The sequence below is a fragment of the Mobula birostris genome, chromosome 8 (genome assembly GCF_030028105.1).
Source record: "Mobula birostris isolate sMobBir1 chromosome 8, sMobBir1.hap1, whole genome shotgun sequence".
In the NCBI taxonomy this organism is placed as follows: Eukaryota; Metazoa; Chordata; class Chondrichthyes; order Myliobatiformes; family Myliobatidae; genus Mobula; species Mobula birostris.
The window spans coordinates 117,503,142-117,523,091 of record NC_092377.1 but is presented as its reverse complement, the minus strand read 5'-3'; the positions used below and the strand labels follow the sequence as shown (position 1 = coordinate 117,523,091).

The window sequence follows — 19,950 nt, the reverse complement described above, 5'->3', positions numbered from 1 at the left end:
TCCGATCTGTCCACACAATGTCCATATCCCTCCATTCCCCACACATTCACGTGGCTGTCTGAAAGACTAATCCCCTGTGAATACATTGTCCATATCTCTCCATTCCCCACACATTCACATGTCTGTCGGGACACTTATCCCCTCTGTCTACACAATGTCCATATCCCTCCATTCCCCACAAATTCATATGTGTATTTGAGACACTAATCCCCTCTGTCTACACAATGTCCATATCCCTACATACCCCACACATTCATGTGTGTGTCTAACACACTAATCCCCTCTGTCTACACAATGTCCATGTCCCTCCATTCCCCACAAATTCAAGTGTGTTTCTGACACACTAATCCCCTCTGTCTACACAAGGTCCATATCCCTCCATTCCCCACACATTCATGTGTGTGTCTAACACACTAATCCCCTCAGTTTACACAATGTTGATATCCCTCCACTCCCCACACATTCACATGTGTGTCTGACACACTAATCCCCTCTGTCTACACAATGTCCACATCCCTCCATTCCCCACACATTCATGTGTGTGTCTGACGTACTTATCCCCTCTGTCTACACAATGTCTGTATCCCTCCATTCCTCACACATTCATCTGTGTGTCTGAGACACTAATCCCCTCTGTCTACACAATGTCCTTATCCCACCATTCCCCACATATTCATGGGTGTATCTAACACACTAACACCCCTCTCTACACAAATCCCATACCCCTAATTCTCCACACCTATATTGGTGTCCGACACACTAATCCTCTCTGTCTACACAATGACAGTATCCCTCCATTCCCTGCACATTTATTTCTGTCTGACACACTAATCTCCACTGTCTACATCATGTCCATATCCCTCCATTCCCCACACATTCATGTATGTGTCTCACACACTAATCCCCCGTCTCTAAACAATCTCCATATCCCGTAAATTCCCACACACTTATTTGTGTCTGGCACACTAATCCTCTCTGTCTAGACAATGTCGATACCCTTCCATTCCCGACAAAATCATGTGTGTGTCTGACACTCTAATCCCCTCTGTCTAACAATGTCGATATCCCTCCAATCCCCACACATTCACGTGTGTGTCTGACACACTAAGCCCCTCTGTCTACACAATGTCCATATTCCTCCATTCCCCACACATTCATGTGTCTGTCTGACACAATAATCCACTGTGTATAAATCGTCCATATCCCTCCATTCCCCACATATTCACGTGTCTGTTTGACACACTAATACCCTCTGTATACACAATGTGCTAATCGCTCCATTCCCCACACATACACGTGTTTAACACACTAATCCAGTCTAAACAATATCCATATCCCTCCATTCCTCACACATTCATGTCTGTCTGACACACTAATCCCCTCTGTCTACACAATCTGCTAATCGCTCCATTCCCCACGCATACACGTGTTTAACACACTAATCCCCTGTCTACACAATATCCGTATCCCTCCATTCCGCACACATTCTTCTGTGTGTCTGACACACTAATCCCCTCTGTCCACACAATGTCTGAATCCCTCCATTCCTCACACATTCATGTGTGTGTCTGACACACTAATCCCGTCTACACAATCTGCTAATCGCTCCATTCCCCACACATACACGTGTTTAACACACTAATCCCGTCTACACAACATCCGTATCCCTCCATTCCGCACACATTCATGTGTGTCTGACACACTAATCCCCTCTGTCTACACAATCTGCTAATCGCTCCATTCCCCACGCATACACATGTTTAACACACTAATCCCCTGTCTACACAATGTCTGTATCCCTCCATTCCCCACATATTCATGTGTGTGTCTGAGACACTAATCCCCTCTGTCTCACAATGTCTATATCCCTCCATACCCCACACATTCATGTGTGTGTCTAACACACTAATCCCGTCTGTCTACACAATGTCCATATCCCTCCATTCATCACAAATTCAATTGTGTGTCTGACACACTAATCCCCTCTGTCAACACAATGTCCATATCCCTCCATTCCCCACACATTCATGTGTGCGTCTAACATACGAATTCCCTCGTTTGTACACTGTTCATATCCCTCCACTCCCCACAAATTCATCTGTTTCCCTAACACACTAACCCTTCTGTCTGCAGGATGTCCACATCCCTCCATTCCCCACACACCCATGTGTGCGTCTGACCATTAACCCCCTCTGTCTACACAATGTCCATATCCCTCCATTCCCCACACATTCACGCGTCTGTCTGACACACTAATCCCCTCTGTCTTCACAATGTCCATATCTCTCCATTCCCCAGACATTCATGTGTGTCTGACACACTAATCCCCTCTGTCTACACAATCTGCTAATCGCTCCATTCCCCACACATACACGTGTTTAACACACTAATCCCCTGTCTACACAATATCCGTATCCCTCCATTCCGTACACATTCAAGTGTGTGTCTGACACACTAATCCCCTCTGTCTACACAATGTCTGTATCCCTCTATTCCCCACACATTCATGTGTGTTTCTGACACACTAATCCCCTCTGTTTACACAATGTTGATATCCCTTCACTCCCCACACATTCACATGTGTGTCTGACACACTAATCCCCTCTGTCTACACAATGTCCATATCCCTCCATTCCCCACATATTCATGTGTGTATCTAACACACTAACACCCCTCTCTACACAAATCCCATACCCTTAGTTCTCCACACCTTTATTGGTGTCCGACACACTAATCCTCTCTGTCTACACAATGACAGTATCCCTCCATTCCCTGCAAATTTATTTCTGTCTGACACACTAATCTCGACTGTCTACATGATGTCCATATCCCTCCATTCCCCACACATTCATGTGTGTGTCTCACACACTAATCCCCCGTCTCTAAACAATATCCATATCCCCTAAATTCCCACACACTTATTTGTGTCTGGCACACTAATCCTCTCTGTCTACACAATGTCGATACCCTTCCGTTCCCGACAAAATCATGTGTGTGTCTGACACTCTAATCCCCTCTGTCTAACAATGTCCATATCCTTCCAATCCCCAGACATTCACGTGTGTGTCTGATACACTAAGCTCCTCTGTCTACACAATGTCCATATCCCTCCATTCCCCACACATTCATGTGTGCGTCTAACAGACGAATTCCCCCGTCTGTACACTGTTCGTATCCCTCCACTCCCCACAAATTCATCTATTTCCCTAACACACTAACCTTTCTGTCTGCACGATGTCCACATCCCTCCATTCTCCACACATCCATGTGTGTGTCTGACCATTAATCCCCTCTGTCTACACAATGTCCATATCCCTCCATTCCCAACACATCCATGTGTGTGTTAGACGCACTAGTCCCCTCTGTCCACACAATGTCCATATCCCTCCATTCCCCACACATTCATCTGTGTGTCTGACACAGTAATCCCCTCTGCCTACACAATCTCCATATCCCTTCATTCCCCACACATTCATCTGTGTGTCTAACACACTAATCCCTCTGTCTGGACGATATATGTATCCCTCCATTCCCCACACATTCATGTGTGTATCTGACACACTAATCCCCTCTGTTTACACAATGTCCATATCCCTACATTCCCCACATATTCACGTCTGTCTAACACACTAATCCCTTCTGTCTACACAACGTCCATATCCCTCCATTCCCCACACATTCATGTGTGTGTCTAACATACTAATCACCCCAGTCAGCACACTGTCCATATTCCTCCATTCCCCACACATTCATGAGTGTGTCTGACACACTAATCCGCTCTGTCCACACAATGTCCATATCCATCCATTCCCCACACATTCACGTGGCTGTCTGAAAGACTAATACCCTGTGAATACATTGTCCATATTCCTCCATTCCCCACACATTCATATGTGTATTTGAGACACTAATCCCCTCTGTCTACACAATGTCCATATCCCTCCATTCCTCACACATTCATGTGTGTGTCTGACACACTAAGCCCCTCTGTATACACAATGTGCTAATCGCTCCATTCCCCACATATACACGTGTTTAACACACTAATCCCCTATCTAAACAATATACATATCCCTCCATTCCGCACACATTCATGTGCGTGTCTGAGACACTAATCCCCTCTGTCTACACAATGTCCAAATCCCTCCATTCCCTACACATTTATTTCTGTCTGCCACACTACTCCCCTCTCTCTACTCTATGTCCATACCCTTCCATTCCCGATAAATTCATGTGTCTAACACACTAATCCCCTTGGTCTACACAATGTCCATATCCCTCCATTCCCCACACACTCATGTGTGCATCTAACATACGAATTCCCCCGTCTGTACACTGTTCATATCCCTCCACTCCCCACAGATTCATCTGTGTCCCTAACACACTAACCCTTCTGTGTGCACGATGTCCACATCCCTCCATTCCCCACACATCCATGTGTGTGTCTGACACACTAAGCCCCTCTGTCTACACAATGTCCATATCCCTCCATTCCCCACACATTCATGTGTCTGTCTGACACAATAATCCACTGTGTATACATTGTCCATATCCCTCCATTCCCCACATATTCACGTGTCTGTCTGACACACTAATCACCTCTGTATACACAATGTGCGAATCGCTCCATTCCCCACACACACACGTGTTTAACACACTAATCCCCTATCTAAACAATATCCATATCCCTCCATTCCCCACACATTCATGTGTGTCTGACACACTAACCCCTCTGTCTACACAATCTGCTAATCGCTCCATTCCCCACACATACACTTGTTTAACACACTAATCCCCTGTCTACACAACATCCGTATCCCTCCATTCCCCACACATTCATGTGCGTGTCTGAGACATTAATCCCTCTGTCCACACAATCTCCATATTCCTTCATTCCCCACACATTCATCTGTGTGTCTAACACACTAATCCCTCTGTCTACACGATATCTGTACCCCTCCATTCCCCACACATTCATGTGTGTATCTGACACACTAATCCCCTCATTTACACAATGTCTGTATCCATACATTCCCCACATATTCAAGTCTGTGTCTAACACACTAATCCCCTCTGTCTACACAACGTCCATATCCCTCCATTCCCCACAGATTCATGTGTGTGTCTAACACACTAATCACGCCAGTCAGCACACTGTCCATATTCCTCCATTCCCCACACATTCAAGTCTGTGTCTAACACACTAATCCCCTCTGTCTACACAACGTCCATATCCCTCCATTCCCCACAGATTCATGTGTGTGTCTAACACACTAATCACGCCAGTCAGCACACTGTCCATATTCCTCCATTCCCCACACATTCATGTGTGTGTCTGACACACTAATCCCCTCTGTCTACACAATGTTCACATCCCTCCATTCCCCATTCATGTGTCTGACACACTAATCCGCTGTCTACACAATGTCCACATCCCTCCATACCCCACACATTCAAGTGAGTGTCTAACATACTAATCTCCCGTCTACACATTGTCCATATCCCTCCATTCCCCAGACATTCATGTGTGTGTCTGACACACTAATCCCCTGTCTACACAATGTCCATATCCCTCCATTCCCCACACATTCATGTGTGTGTTTAACACATTAATTCCCCCCAGCCTGCATACTATCCATATCCTTTCATTCCCCACACATTCATGTGTGTCTGACCACTAATCACCTCTGTCTATACAATTCCCATATCCCTCATTCCCCACACATTCATGTGTGTTTCTGACCACTAATCCTCTCTGCCTGCACAATGTCCATATCCCTTCATTCTCCACACATTCATGTGTGTCGGACACACTAATCCCCTCTGTCTACAATGTCAATATCCCTCCATTCCTCACACAATCATGTGTGTGGCTAACACACTAATCCCCCGTCTCTACACATTGTCAATATCCCTCTATTCCCCACACATTCATGTGTGTGTCTGACACACTAATCTTCTCTGTCTACACAATGTCCATATCCCTCCATTCCCCACAAATTCATGTGTGTGTTTGACACACTAATCCCCTCTGTCTACACAATGTCCATATCAGTCCATTTCCCACACATTCATGTTTGTGTCTGACACACTAATCCCCTCTGTCTACACAATGTCCGTATCCCTCCATTCCCACACATCCATGTGTGTCTAACACACTAATCCCCTCTGTCTACACAATGTCCATATCCCTGCATTCCCCATACATTCATGTGTGTGTCTGACACACTAATCCCCTCTGTCTACACAATGACCATATCCCTCCATTCCCCACACATTCATGTGTCTGACACACTGATCTCCTCTGTCTACACAATGTCCATATCCCTCAGTCGCCACACATTTATTTGCGTCTGACACACTAATCCTCTCTGTCTATACAATGTCCATATCCCTCCATTTCCCGCTCATTCATGTGTGTGTCTGACACAATAATCTCCTGTCTACACAATGTCCATCTCCCTCCATTCACCACTTGTTCATGTGTGTGTTTGACACAATAATCCCCTCTGTCTACACAACGTCCATATCCCTCCATTCCACACACATTCACGTGTGTGTCTGACACACTAATACCCTCTGTCTACACACTGTACATATCCCTGCATTCCCCACACATTCATGTGTCTGGCTAACACACTAATCCTCTCTGTCAACACAATGTCCATATCCCTCCATTCCCCACACATTCATGTGTGTGTCTGATACACTAATCCCCTCTGTCTACACAATATCCATATCCCTCTATTCTCCACACATCCACGTGTCTGTCTAACACACTAATCCCCTCTGTCTACACAATGTCCATATCCCTCCATTCCCCACACATTCACGTGTGTGTCTGACACAGTAATCCCCTCCGTCTACACAATCTCCATATCCCTCCATTCCCCACACATTCATGTGTGTGTCTGACACACTAATCCCCTCTGTCTACAGAATGTCCATATTCCTCCAATCCCCACACATTCATCTGTCACAATGGTTCGGGGCATTGGGAACAAGGGTGGACGCAAATGCAAGACACATCTTGTGAGGTTAATTACATTAGTTTATTGTTCGAAACCAGGAGAGCAAGGCCGGAGTAGAAATAGCAGACTGAGGACTACGACTAGGCTGGGACCAAGGGTCTGGGCTTGGACTCGGAATCGGCTCCCAGAACTAGAGGAGACATGAAGAGGCTAGGGTATGGACTCCGAGCCAGAGACTGGGCAAGGACCCAGTACCTGGGTTTTGCCTCAGGCTCGGACCCCAGAACCAGGCAAGGACATGTCATGGGCTAGGGAGAGGTGGAACATGGGGACACAGAGCCTCGGTCTTGGGAGAGGAGGTACATGGAACCATGGACACATACACAGAACACAGAGTCGAGTCCCCTCCTTGGGTACAGGACATAGGGCCGGGACTCACACACAGAACGGAGAGCCGGGACGCCGCCTTGGGTACAGGACATAGGGCTGGCACTCATGACCCTCCGCAGGGCAACGGCAAGACGGCCTGACTTACCCCACGGAGGCGAGGACAAGTCAAGACATGACTCCCCGCGGGGCAACGGCAAGACGGCCAGACTTACCCCACAGAGATGAGGACAGGACAAGACAAGACAAGACTCCCCGCGGGGCAACGGCAAGACGGCCTGACTTACCCCACAGAGACGAGGACAAGACAAGACCAACACGAATGAACACCAGACAGTACCTATCTAGCTCCGGTGATGGAACTAGACCGAACAGCAGGCGTGGGCTGCAGACGAGGTCTAGAGGCGAGAGAGGCAGAGAAGGGATTCAGACAAGGCAGTAGGACAGGAATCCCAGACCGCCAGGGACAGGACTTGACTTGGTGCTTGAATGCTGCCAGGGACAGGACTTGACTTGGTGCTTGAAGGCCGCCAGGGACAGGATTTGACTTGGTGCTTGAATGCCGCCGGAGCCAGGACTTGACTTGGAGCCTCCGGGTAGTGGTGAGCTTTCGACTCGGCCCGGGAACAGTAGACAGCGGTTCTTGATTCCCTCCGGCGGGTTAACTTACGGACCCACCTCGGTGAGGAAACTTTGCAGGCTCGCTTTGGTGAGGTGACTGGACAGGGTTGCTCCAGTCAGGAAAAGGCAAATTAGCGGCACTCGCTTCGGCAGAGATTAGGCTTGCTCCGGCCAGATGACATCGGCACACCGTACCATAGCTGACTTTGCAGATGCTTCCGCACTGAATGGCTGAAAGCCAGAGACTATAAACTACCGGTTCAGCCGAGTGTTAATTGCCTCTAATCACCAAAGTCGAGGGACACGAGAAAACAAGGAATCAACGGTCCAGATCGTAACATAAACAAGCTAAATTTAAAGGGACCCCGATCCGGACCATGACATCATTTGTGTATCTAACAAACTAATCCCTCGGTCTACACAATGTCCATATCCTTCCATTCCCCACACATTCATGTGTGTGTCTAACACACTAATCCCCCCTGTCTGCACACTGTCCATATCCCTCCAGACAGCAACCTGGTAAACCTTTACTGCATCCTCTCCACACCCCACACCTTTCCTATAGTGGGGTGAGCAAACTGCACAGAACACTGAGAGTGCAGTCTGAGCAGAGTTTTATACAGCTGCAACACGACTCCCTGACTCTTATATGCACAACACCCCAAATGATAGACGCGAATGTGCTGCACGCCATCTTTCCCATCTGTCTACTGTGCAGGGATTTTCAGGGAGCTGTGGATTTGGACCCCAGGATCCCTCTGTACATCAGCACAGGGTCCTGTCATTAACTTTGTCCTGTCTCTCTACGTTTGACCTCCCAAAGGAAAACACCTCACATTTGCCCAGATTAAATTCTTGCAACTGATCTATAGCCAGTTGTATCCTTTGACAAATATCTTCACTGTCCACACTCCCACCAGTTTTTATGTTGCCTCAAAATTATTAACCCAACCATTTATACTTTCATCCAACACACACAAAAGGCTGGTGAATGCAGCAGGCCAAAGCAGCATCTATTGGAAGAGGTATGGTCGACATTTCGGGCCGAGACCCTTCGTCAGAACTAACTGAAAGAAAAGATAGTAAGAGGTTTGAAGGTGGGAGGGGGAGGGGGAGATCTGAAATGATAGGAGAAGACAGGAGGGGGAGGGATGGAGCCAAGAGCTGGAAACTTGATTGGCAAAAGGGATTTAAGGCCAGAGAAGGAAGAGGATCACGGGGTGGGAAGCCTAGGGAGAAAGCAAGGGGGAGGGGAGCCCAGAGGAAGATGGAGAGCAGGCAAGGAGTTATAGTGAGAGGGACAGAGGGAGAAAAAAAAGAGGGGAAAAATAAATATGGATAGATAGATAAATAAATAAATAAATAAATAAATAAGGGATGGGGTAAGAAGGGGAGGAGGGGCATTAACGTAAATTAGAGAAGTCAATGTTCATGCCATCAGGTTGGAGGCTACACAGACGGAATACAAGGTCTTGTTCTTCCAACCTGAGTGTGGCTTCATCTTTACAGTAGAGGAGGCCGTGGATGGACATGTCAGAATGGGAATGGGACGTGGAATTAAAATGTGTGGCCACTGGGAGATCCTGCTTTCCCTGGCGGACAGAGCGTAGATGTTCAGCAAAGCGGTCTCCCAGTCTGCGTCGGGTCTCGCCAATATATAGAAGACTGCATCGGGAGCACCGGACACAGTATATCACCCCAGCCAACTCACGGGTGAAGTGTTGCCTCACCTGGAAGGGCTGTCTGGGGCCCTGAATGGTGGTGAGGGAGGAAGTGTAAGGGGATGTGTAGCACTTGTTCTGCTTACAAGGATAAGTGCCAGGAGGGAGATTGGTGGTAAGGGATGGGGGAAATGAATGGACAAGGGAGTCACGTAGGGAACGATCCCTGTGGAAATCGGGGGGGGGGGGGCGGGAGGGAAAGATGTGCTTGGTGGTGGGATCCCATTGGATGTGGCGGAAGTTACGGAGAATTATATGTTGGACTCGGAGGCTGGTGGGGTGTTAGGTGAGGACAAGGGGAACCCTATTCCTAGTGGGGTGGCAGGAGGATCGGGTGAGAGCAGATGTGTGTGAAATGGGAGAGATGCGTTTGAGAGAAGAGTTGATGGTGGAGGAAGGGAAACCCCTTTCTTTAAAAAAGGATATCTCCCTCGTCCTGGAATGAAAAGCCTCATCCTGAGAGCAGATGCGGCGGAGACGGAGGAATTGCGAGAAGGGGATGGCATTTTTGCAAGAGGCAGGGTGGGAAGAGGAATAGTCCAGGTTGCTGTGAGAGTCAGTAGACTTATAGTAGACATCAGTAGATAAGCTGTCTCCAGAGATAGAGACAGAAAGATCAAGAAAGGGGAGGGAGGTGTCAGAAAAGGACCAGGTAAACTTGAGGGCAAGGTGAAAGTTGGAGGCGAAGTTAATGAAGTTAACGAGCTCAGCATGTGTGCGGGAAGCAGCGCCAATGCAGTCGTCGATGTAGCAAAGGAAAAGTGGGGGACAGATATGCTTGGAACATGGATTGTTCCACAAAGCCAACAAAAAGGCAGGCATAGCTGGGACCCATACGGGTGCCCATGGCTACACCTTTAGTTTGGAGGAAGTGGGAGGAGCCAAAGGAGAAATTATTAAGAGTAAGGACTAATTCCACTAGACGGAGCAGAATGGTGGTAGTGGGGAACTGGTTAGGTCTGGAATCCAAGAAGAAGTGGAGAGCTTTGAGACCTTTTTGATGGGGGATGGAGGTATATAGGGACTGGACATCCACGGTGAAAATAAAGCGGTGGGGGCCAGAGAACTTAAAATCATTGGAAAAAATTCAGAGCGTGAGAAATGTCATGAACATGGGTGGGAAGGGATTGAACAAGGGGGGATAAGACAGTGTTGAGGTATGCAGAAACGAGTTCGGTGGGGCAGGAGCAAGCTGAGACAATGGGTTTACCTGGATAGGCAGGTTTGTGGATCTTGGGTAGGAGGTAGAAATGGGAAGTGCAGGGTGAGGGAACTACAAGGTTGGTAGCAGTGGATGGGAGATCCCCTGAGCGGATAAAGTCGGTGATGGTGTGGGAGACAATGGCCTGGTGCTCCTTAGTGGGGTCACGATCAAGGGGTAAATAAGAGGAAGTGTCCGCAAGTTGTCGCTGTGCCTTGGCAAGGTAGAGGTCAGTACGCCAGACTACAACAGGGTCCCCCTTATCAGCAGGTTTTATAGTAAGGTTTCATCCAGATCATTTATATACATCACAAACAACAGAGGTCCCACTACAGATCCCTGTAGATCACCACTAATCACAGACCTCCAGCTAGAATCAGAGGGAATAGAGGCCAATACCCTCTATCTTCTACGGACGAGACAATTCTGAATTAAAAGTGCCAACTCATGAATCTCCTGGATGAGCCTCCAATGAGGGACCTTGTCAAACACCTTACTCCATGCAGACAGACAATATCCACATCTCTTGCCTTCACCAATCCTGGAAGTTATAGGCCAGTGAATCTCATCTCTATGGTGTGGAGGGTACTGGTGAAGATTCTTAGGGACAAGATTTCTTGACATTTGGAAGGGCATCACCTCATCAAAAAACTCAATAATTTAGTACAATATGACTTGCACTGCACAAAGCCATGCTGACTGTCCTTAATTGCCCTATTCTTCCAAATGTCAAGAAATCCTGTCCCTAAGAATCTTCACCAGTACCCTCCACACCGTAGACACGAGATTCACTGGCCTATAACTTACAGGATTATCTCCATTGCCCTTTCTAAACAATACTCAACAACAGGCCAACATTTGCTAAACTGGAGGTGATTAAAAGCGAGATAGTGAGTATTCAGGGTTTGTATGCCCCTGTGAGGGTAGGAGGAAATGATAGTGAGGGTTCTGAGCCCTGAGGAAGGGGCAGTGAGGAGGGTGCGTTGCGGGGGTGCTGTTGAGGAGGGAGGCCGCGCTGATGCACTCTTCAGCTCCACGCACCCGGATGGTAGACGTGGACTCAGACTCTGACCCTGACCTCTCTCTCTCTTCCTCAGGACTACTACTATTCGGATTCGGGGGAGTACGACGACCTGATGGAGCTGGCCAAGGCGCAACCCTGCTCGATGGCGGTGGCGCAGCACTTCCTGCGCATCTTCGCGCCCGTCCTCTACTCCCTGGTTCTGCTGCTGGGCGTGGCAGGCAACGGGATAGTGGTGGCGGTGATTGGCCGCTGCCGGGGCCCCCGGCGCACCGCCACCGATACCTTCCTACTGCAGCTGGCCGTCGCAGACCTGCTGCTCGCTCTGACCCTTCCCTTCTGGGCGGCCGAGGCGCTGGCGGGCTGGCGCTTCGGCACGGTGCTCTGCAAGCTGGTAGGCGCCGTGTTCGCCCTCAACTTGTACAGTGGCCTGCTGCTGCTTGTCTGCATCAGCTTCGACCGCTACCTGGCCATCGTGCACGCTGTGCAGATGTACAAGCGCAGGCGTCCGGCTTACCTGCACGCCGCCTGCCTCGCAGTATGGGCCTTCTGCGCCCTGCTCGCTGCCGTGGACCTGGCCTTCCGCGACGAGTTCGCTTCCAGCTACCTGAACGGGACAGTATGTACTTACGTGTTCCCGGCCCAGGCCGCCGATGGCTGGAAATTGGCATTGCGCCTGACTCATCAGGTCCTGGGCTTCTGCTTGCCCGTGGCCGTCATGATGTACTGTTACGGCAGCATCTTCAGGACCGTATGCGGCGTTCAGCTGGCCGAAAGGCAGAGAACGCTGCGAGTGGTGGTGGCGGTGGTCACCGTCTTCCTGGGTTGCTGGACGCCCTACCACGTCGTGTTATTTCTCGACACCCTGCAGGGACTCGGGGCGCTGACAAGCACCTGCGGCCTAATCGGCGCGCTCGACGTCGGCCGCCCCGTCACCCAGGGCCTGGGCCTGGCGCACTCGTGCCTCAACCCGTTAATCTATGCCCTAATCGGAGTGCGGTTCCGGCGGGAGGCGGCGCGGGTTCTGGCCCGGATCGGTTGTCCCTGCGCCCGGGACGGAGACCGAGGGGCGAGGCAGGGGACCCGCGGCAAGAGGGGCTCGTCCGGCATTTCCGGCTCCGAGACCTCGACCACTTACTCGGCTCTGTGGTAGGGCAACTGAGTGCAGCCCTCCCTCCTTAGATCCACCCATTCCTTCCACTCCAGCCATCATCTTGCCCTCCCCCATTTTCTTCATCCAATCCTCCATCTCTCTATCCATTACACCAACTCGCCTTCCCTCCATCACTCTTGCCCCACAACCCTTCCTGCTCCCTCCAGCCCTGACACCCTCCCTCCCCTACCCTTCCGGACCTCGCCATCCGTCCCATCCTGTCCCCCACGCTCCATATCTCCCCCTTCCCTCAAACCCTCCATTTATTCTAGTAGTGACTGCACCCTAACCCCAGGTCCAGGACAACTGCGGGCAGACAGCAAGACCCCTTGGGGAGCTTCGTGGGATGAGGTAGCCCAGGAGAGAATGATCCCACCCACAGCTCCTCTCTTCAGTGTCTCCCTCGTATCTGACCGTCCCCCACCCCCACCCCACCCCACCCCACCCCACCACCACCACCACCACGAATCAGCCAAGTTTCTGCAGGAGCCGTCGTGTCCTCTGCAGGAAATTCCTCAGGATCGTCCCGATATCAGCGAATCGGGGGAACAGAGACAGCTCACCTTCCGAGAGAAGAGACTTCCAGATATCCACGAGGAAGGAATTCCATCGGGGTAGTGCCTCATCTTTGGACAGTGACATCTGCTTCTAATATCTGGTACCCCCCCCCCCCACACACACACACACACCCTGTCCTCGATGGCCAGAATGGACTCACACATCAACAGTGCAAGCGGCCAGATAGAGACGAAAAGGGATCACCTACAGAGCATGGGAATAGGAGCCGTCGGAGCAGGGGAACGATCGATGGAATGCGAACACAGTCCAGACTGGTCTCCACTCTTCTGCAGGCCGAGTCACAAATGTACTCACCGTATAACTAATAAACGAGCAGCTGACTCAGCGCTGACTCCTCAGTCTCTACTCCCCTCCCCGTCTCTCTAACCTCCTACATATATTCACTCCCCCAATCCCGACATCTCGATCACGCCCCCTTTCCCGTTTCACATAGGCGACCGTACACTCCCGGGAGCCCGAGCTCTGGAATTCCTTCTCTTGCTCTCTCCGCACCCCCTCCCCGTCCATCGCCAAATCTTTCCTGATTCAAAGACCAACTTGCGAGGGAGGAGGTGAGTTGCCTGTAATTTATTGACAAAATCCCGAGAACGGGGCAATGGGAGTCTCCCTCGTGTTCTCTGCAGGACGTATATCTATCAGCGACAATGTACGACGTTAAAGTTCCTCTCGATCAGCCAGAGAGCTCCCAGGTCGGCCGTCACGTGCCGGAATCTTCTCCCCAGGATGTGCACCCTCTTCCAGTGGGTTCCCACCAGGTTAGAATGAGCTATCCCAGCTCTGTGGGGGGAAAGGAGCCAAATATCAGATCAACCCCGTCGCCCCCTTCTCTCCGAATACCAGTGGCCCCGCTTGACGCCTCTTCTCCACCCTCCAACTTCCAGTCGCCCCTCCTATGCCTTGCAACCGATCTCCCTCCCCTTAGGGGCACTGGAACCCCTATTCTGAGGGCATAGAATTCAGAGATTCCCAGTGAAGGAGTTCGAAAGAATCAGGCACTGCCTCACTTTGGACAGTCACCGCTGCTTCTCATGCGGACGAGAAAGCCTCTTCAACACTTACTCTTCAGTTTGCTCGCCTTATTATAGGAGGGACGTGGAAGCTTTAGCGAGGGTGCAAGGGAGATTTACCAGGATAACACATTCAAAATGCTGAAGGAACTCAGGAGGTCAGACAGCATCTGTGAAAATAAACCATCGACGCTTCGGGCCGAGACCCTTCACCCTGGTGAAAATTCTTTGCCGAAACGTCTGCTGTTTTGTTCATTTGCAAAGATGCTGCCTGACCTTCTGAGTTGCTCTTGCAGCATTTTGTGTGTGTTGCTCTACATCTCCGCATCTGCAGAGTCTCTTGTCTTTTAAGATTTATCATGAAGTTGCCTGGACTACCTAGTGTGCTTTATGAAAAGGTTCCGCGGCTAGGGTTTTTCCCTTTGGAGCGAAGCAGATTAAGAGGTGACTTGACAGAGGTGTACGAGAGGCATCGATAGAGAGGACAGCTAACGCCCCCCACCCCACCCCACCCCACAGGACCCCGTTTAAGGTGTGTGGAGGAAGATTAGGAGGGATATTAGAGGTAGGTTTCTGTTTTTACAGAGTTAGTTGAGTGTACGAACACACTGCCGGGGTGGAGGCAGGTACCCGAGGGACATCTCAGAGACTCTTAGATAGGCACCTGGATGCTAGAGATATGGAGGGTTGTGTGAGAGGGAAGAATTAGATTGAATTTAGGGTAGGTTATTAGGGCACAACCTCGTGGGCCGAAAGGACTGTATTATCCCGTGTTCTATGATTCCAAATTAACCGTCTCCGGTGAGGCACCCCTCCTCCTTGCCCCACCTAGGCCGGGATTCCAGTCATGAGAAGTCCCTGGGAGAGGCGGGTCTAACCTGCGGAAGACTTCGCCCGAGCTGTCCACGGCGTAGACACTGCCGTCCGATGCAACCTCGACCATGACCATGCTGGAGGGGACGCGACGCCAGCGGCTCCCCACGCAGTGCTGGGGGCGGACCCCCAGCCGCACCTGGGTGGTCCCTGAGGCAGCGATGCCCCAGCAGGTGCGGGGGCCGCACGAGTAGTAGCGGAGGCGGCCCGGCAGCTGCGAATATGCGGGTCCCGAGAAATTGCCGGCGGAGATGGCGGCACGTCGGTTGGAGCAGAAGACTTGGCGCTCACTGTCCACCCCCACCACAATCTGGTTACCGCCCGTGTCCACCTGGGACAGCAGCCCTGGGGGGGGGGGAGAGGGGACGGGGGAGGAGGCGAAGGGAAGAGGCAGAGGGGGGAAGAGGATAGATATAGGTGGCGGGGAGAGAAGGAAGAGTGAAAAGTATGTGGAACAGAGAAGTTGGAGGGAGAGAAGGTGGAGGGTGGAAGAGAGGGATTGGAGGGGGAGAGGGTAGGCCTCGGAAAGTGGTCACATTAGGATAATGGGGAGGGGATATGGTAGGGGGGAGTACGAGAGGTTGGAGAGGGTGAGAAGAGGGAGGGGAGATTGGAGGAGGGAGTAGGGGAGAGAATGGGGTGGGGATGGAGATGAGTTGGAGGGGGAGAGGGTAGGCCACGAAGAGTGGTCACGGTAGGATGGAGAAGGGATAGAATAAGGAAGGAGTACGAGAGGATGGAGATGGTGAAGGAGTTGGGGAGGGAGATTGGAGGAAGGAGTAGGGGCGAGGGTAGGAAGCAGAAGAGGATAAGGGGGGAAGAGGGTGAAGAGTTAGCGAGAACAGAAGAAGTAGAGGTATGGGAGGGTTGAGGGGTAGAGGCAGAAGTAGAGGGTATAGTGGAAAGAGGTTGGGAAAGGGAGAGAGGGAAGAAAGGGAGATTGAAAGGAGTGTGGAGAAAGAAGGGGGAGAGAGTGAGGTCACTGCCGACAGTCAACAAAGTCGACTTTGCCAGTCTACTTTAAGCACTTCTTCCTCCTCACTGCCGCTTCTCCCTCGAAATCCACTCCTACCTCCCTTCTCTCCCAACTAGATGGCCTATCCTCCCGTGCCCGTCAGTAATCCTTCCCTAAATGCCAGTATCGCCCAGAACAGCGCCCCCTTCCAACAGTCCACCCACCAACACTCTCCCTCCCCTTCCCTCTCCCGCTTCCACCCCTACTCCTTTCCTTCCTCACTGCCCTTCTCTTTCACCATCTCCTCCAAGCCCTTCCCTCTCTGTCACATTACCCTCCTTTTTCCTTCCAGCTGCCCCTCCCTCCCCTCTACCTCTGCCCCCTTTCTCTCGTCCTTAGTCCCCTGCTCCCTTCCTCCTTACACCCTCCCTCTCCCACTCTCCCCACCCCTTTCCCTCTTCCTCCTCCCTACCCTATCTGCTCGTACTTTATCCTTCTCTCACGTACTTCCCATACCTTAACCCTCTCCATACCCCTCTCTCCCATTTCCCATCCTGCTCGTGCCACACCCTTCCCTCCCCTGTCCTTCTGCCTTTCATCCCACACCTCATGAACCCTTCACACCTTTCCCCCTCCTTTAGCCTGTTACCCCTCCCTTTGCATCCCTGACATCTCCACTTTCTTCCACTTGCTTTCTCCTTCCTCCTCCCATTCCCCTCCCTCCCCACTTCCCCTCACCTCCTCTCATCCTTCCATTCCCTCCCATCTCCTACTCCATACTTCACCTCCTCCTCTCCTTCCACCCACTCTCCCATTCACCACCCATCTTCCCCTCGTACCTGCCAGTATCGCCCATCGCCCCTCCACCATCCGGTATAGTTCCTGGCCAGTGCCCACAGCCCAGACTCCGGCTGGGCCCACCGATATGTGGGCTAGGGCTCCGGTTTCAGCGAGGAGCATCCAGTGGCCCCCCACCCACGTGTATCCCCTGTTGTTTAGCCCCACGCCGTACACCTGCCCATTGCTGGCATCGATCTGCCTCATGCGTCCTGAGACCCTGGTACAGATCAGGGCTGGAGGTGGGTGGGTGGGAAGAGAACACAGAGGGTCAGTGTGTGGAGTTTGGGAGTGTAGCAGGAGAGGGCAGGCATGGAGGAGGGAATGGTGAGGAGTGAGGGGGTGTGTGAAGGCAGTGCTTTTTGAGGGGTGGTTTAGAGAGAGGGCTGCAGGAGGGTGGTGAAAGCGGGAGATCCTGAGATCTGACTCTGTGGGGTGATCTCTTCTCTCTACCTACCTCTCTTTAGCTGCTCCCTGCCTACTTTCTCTCACCCTCTCTCTGGCTACCTTTCTCTCCCTCTCTCCCTACTTCTTTCTCTCCTTCTGATTCTCCCCTTCTCTATCAACCTATCTCTATCTCTCTGCCTCCCTCCCCTCTCTCTTTCTCTCCCTATCTCCCTGTCCATGTCTCTTTCCTTCCCTGCACCTCTCAGAGAGACCCATAGTCTGTCGCCACTCCTCTGGGAATTACGGAGGCTGGCGGCTTTCCAGATATTGGAAGGATTGGTAGGGAGCAGAGTGAGTTGGGATCAATGGTTCCTGTTGGTTAGAGAATCTGGGGCCAGGAGGCGCAGTCCAAAAATTCCTGCCCTGGTTCCGGGAGCAAAGTTTGGAAATGTGTGGAGGTTATGAGGGGTCGGGAATTCTTTCCTAGCAACAGCAGTCCATGCTGGGTGAGGGAATTCAGACTGGTGAATTGGGAGGGTAAAGGGAGAGGGGTGGGAGATGAGGGCAGGGAGGAGATGGGGATCTGATCAGCTGACTGGAGCGTGCTTAGATGTGCAGGGATCTGAAATTGGACAGTGCTGATTCCCAATGGAGTGTGTGAGTAAGGGAAGAGACAGAAAGAGAAAGGGAAAAAAGGAGAGAAAGACAGAGTAAGAGGGATACAGAGCAGTAGAGAGAAGCAAGAGGGAATAAAGAGGTGAGTGTGAGAAAGAGAGAGACAGAAAGACAGAGAGAAAGGTATGAAAATAGAAATTTGGGAGAGGAAGAAAGAAAGGTATAAAGGTAGAAACAAGTAGGGAAAAAGAGAAGGGAGAGATAGAGAGGCAAGAGGGGAAGATATACAGAGGCAGGTAGGGGCAAAAGGGAATGGGAGAGAGAAAAAGAGATGTAGAGAGAAGGCAGATGTAGAAAGAAGGTGAGGGGAAGAGGGAGGGAAAGGTAAATCAAAGGAGAAAGGTAGAAAACGCAAGTGTTTGGGAGAGGGAGAGAGAAACCTACAGAGCGGGAGCTGGAGCTAGAGGGAAAGAGATGGAGTGTGAGAGGAAGAGAGACAGAGAGAAAGCAGAAGAGAGAGGAGAGTAGAGGGAGAGTGATATATCATGGATGGAAAGAGAACAGGGAGACGAAGGGCAGGGAAAGAGAAATTGAGATAGAAGGGAGGGGGAGAGGATTTGAGAGAGGGAGTCAGATGACAAAGAAGGAACAGAAAATGGGGGATTGTGAATGAGAAGTGAAGAGAAGGTAATTGTGACAGTGAGTGAGGGAAAGTGGGGCAGAAAGATGGGGAAGGGGGTTAGAAAGGGAGAGGGTGTGAGAGAAAGAAGGCAAGTGAGGGGCTTGAAAGGGGTATAAAAATGGGCAGACAAGGAGGGGGTGAGTGAGGGGACAGGAAGGTGGGAGTGAGGTACCAGAACAAGGGAGTGAGAGGGAGAAGGTAGTGGCAATGGGAGGAGGGAGAGGAGATATAGAAGGGGAGACTGTTGAGCTAAGAAGTAAGTAAAGGTGTTGGTGAACAAGGGGGAGGAGTGGGATGTGAAGACAGTAACTCACCAGTGGCGACGGATGGCTGTAACAGGAGGATGAGAGAGGTGAAAGTTAAGAGGGCCATGGCCACCAGCAATACGCTATCCCTTGAACACTGGGGCAGCTGTCTGACACAGCAGCTAGTGCGCAGGAAGCAGAGGGAACCGGACAACCCTGTGCAGCAGCCGCACATGGGGAATCTAACTGCAGGAACTTGCAACACTTACCACAGCCTGGTCACCCAGGGAACAGAGCAGCCCTGAGGTTAGGAAATGTGTAGCAGTCTATCAGTGTGCATGTACACCCCTCCCAATCTCTGTGACCTCCCCCCTCCTGCCCCTACACTCCTCCCAATCTCTATGACCCCACCTGCCCCTACACTCCTCCCAATCTCTGTGACTGCCTCCTGCCCCTACACCCCTGCCAGTCTCTGTGATGCCCTCCAATCCCCACACTCCACCCTGTCTCTATGAAATCCCTCAGGCCGTTTTAACTCTCCCCATCTCCAAAACTTCTTCCAGCCTATACTACTCCCACCGACAAGACACCCTCCAGCCCTTACACCCCTCCCCATCTCTGTAACCCCCTCCCAGCCCTTACACCCCTCCCCGTCTCTGTAACCCCCTCCCAGCCCTTACACCCCTCCCCGT

General features: G+C 51.1%; 2 protein-coding genes across 2 annotated transcripts; one reads left to right on the top strand and one right to left on the bottom strand.

Annotated features, from left to right (window-relative positions):
- The first annotated feature begins 12,003 nt into the window (after positions 1 to 12,003).
- Positions 12,004 to 13,982, top strand: LOC140202287 (C-X-C chemokine receptor type 3-like). Its single transcript, XM_072267183.1, has one exon. It carries the CDS (start codon positions 12,041 to 12,043, stop codon positions 13,076 to 13,078), a length of 1,038 nt encoding a protein of 345 aa, XP_072123284.1. The 5' UTR covers positions 12,004 to 12,040; the 3' UTR covers positions 13,079 to 13,982.
- Positions 13,983 to 14,209: 227 nt separating this feature from the next.
- On the bottom strand, positions 14,210 to 19,508 carry LOC140201622 (fish-egg lectin-like). The gene is made up of 4 exons (XM_072266004.1): positions 19,328 to 19,508; positions 17,332 to 17,565; positions 15,543 to 15,882; positions 14,210 to 14,434 (listed from the first exon to the last, which is right to left on the bottom strand). Exons 1-4 carry the CDS (start codon positions 19,491 to 19,493, stop codon positions 14,293 to 14,295), a joined length of 882 nt encoding a protein of 293 aa, XP_072122105.1. The 5' UTR covers positions 19,494 to 19,508; the 3' UTR covers positions 14,210 to 14,292.
- Between the last annotated feature and the right edge of the window lie 442 nt (positions 19,509 to 19,950).

Coding starts and splice junctions, on each gene's coding strand:
- LOC140202287 (XM_072267183.1), top strand. CDS start 12,041: ATGGAGCTGGCCAAGGCGCAACCCTGCTCGATGGCGGTGGCGCAGCAC.
- LOC140201622 (XM_072266004.1), bottom strand. CDS start 19,493: ATGTGCGGCTGCTGCACAGGGTTGTCCGGTTCCCTCTGCTTCCTGCGC. Junction 15,883..17,331: donor GCGATGGGCGATACTGGCAG/GTACGAGGGGAA, acceptor CCCCCCCCCCAG/GGCTGCTGTCCCAGGTGGAC. Junction 14,435..15,542: donor TCGGGCGAAGTCTTCCGCAG/GTTAGACCCGCC, acceptor TTCCCCCCACAG/AGCTGGGATAGCTCATTCTA.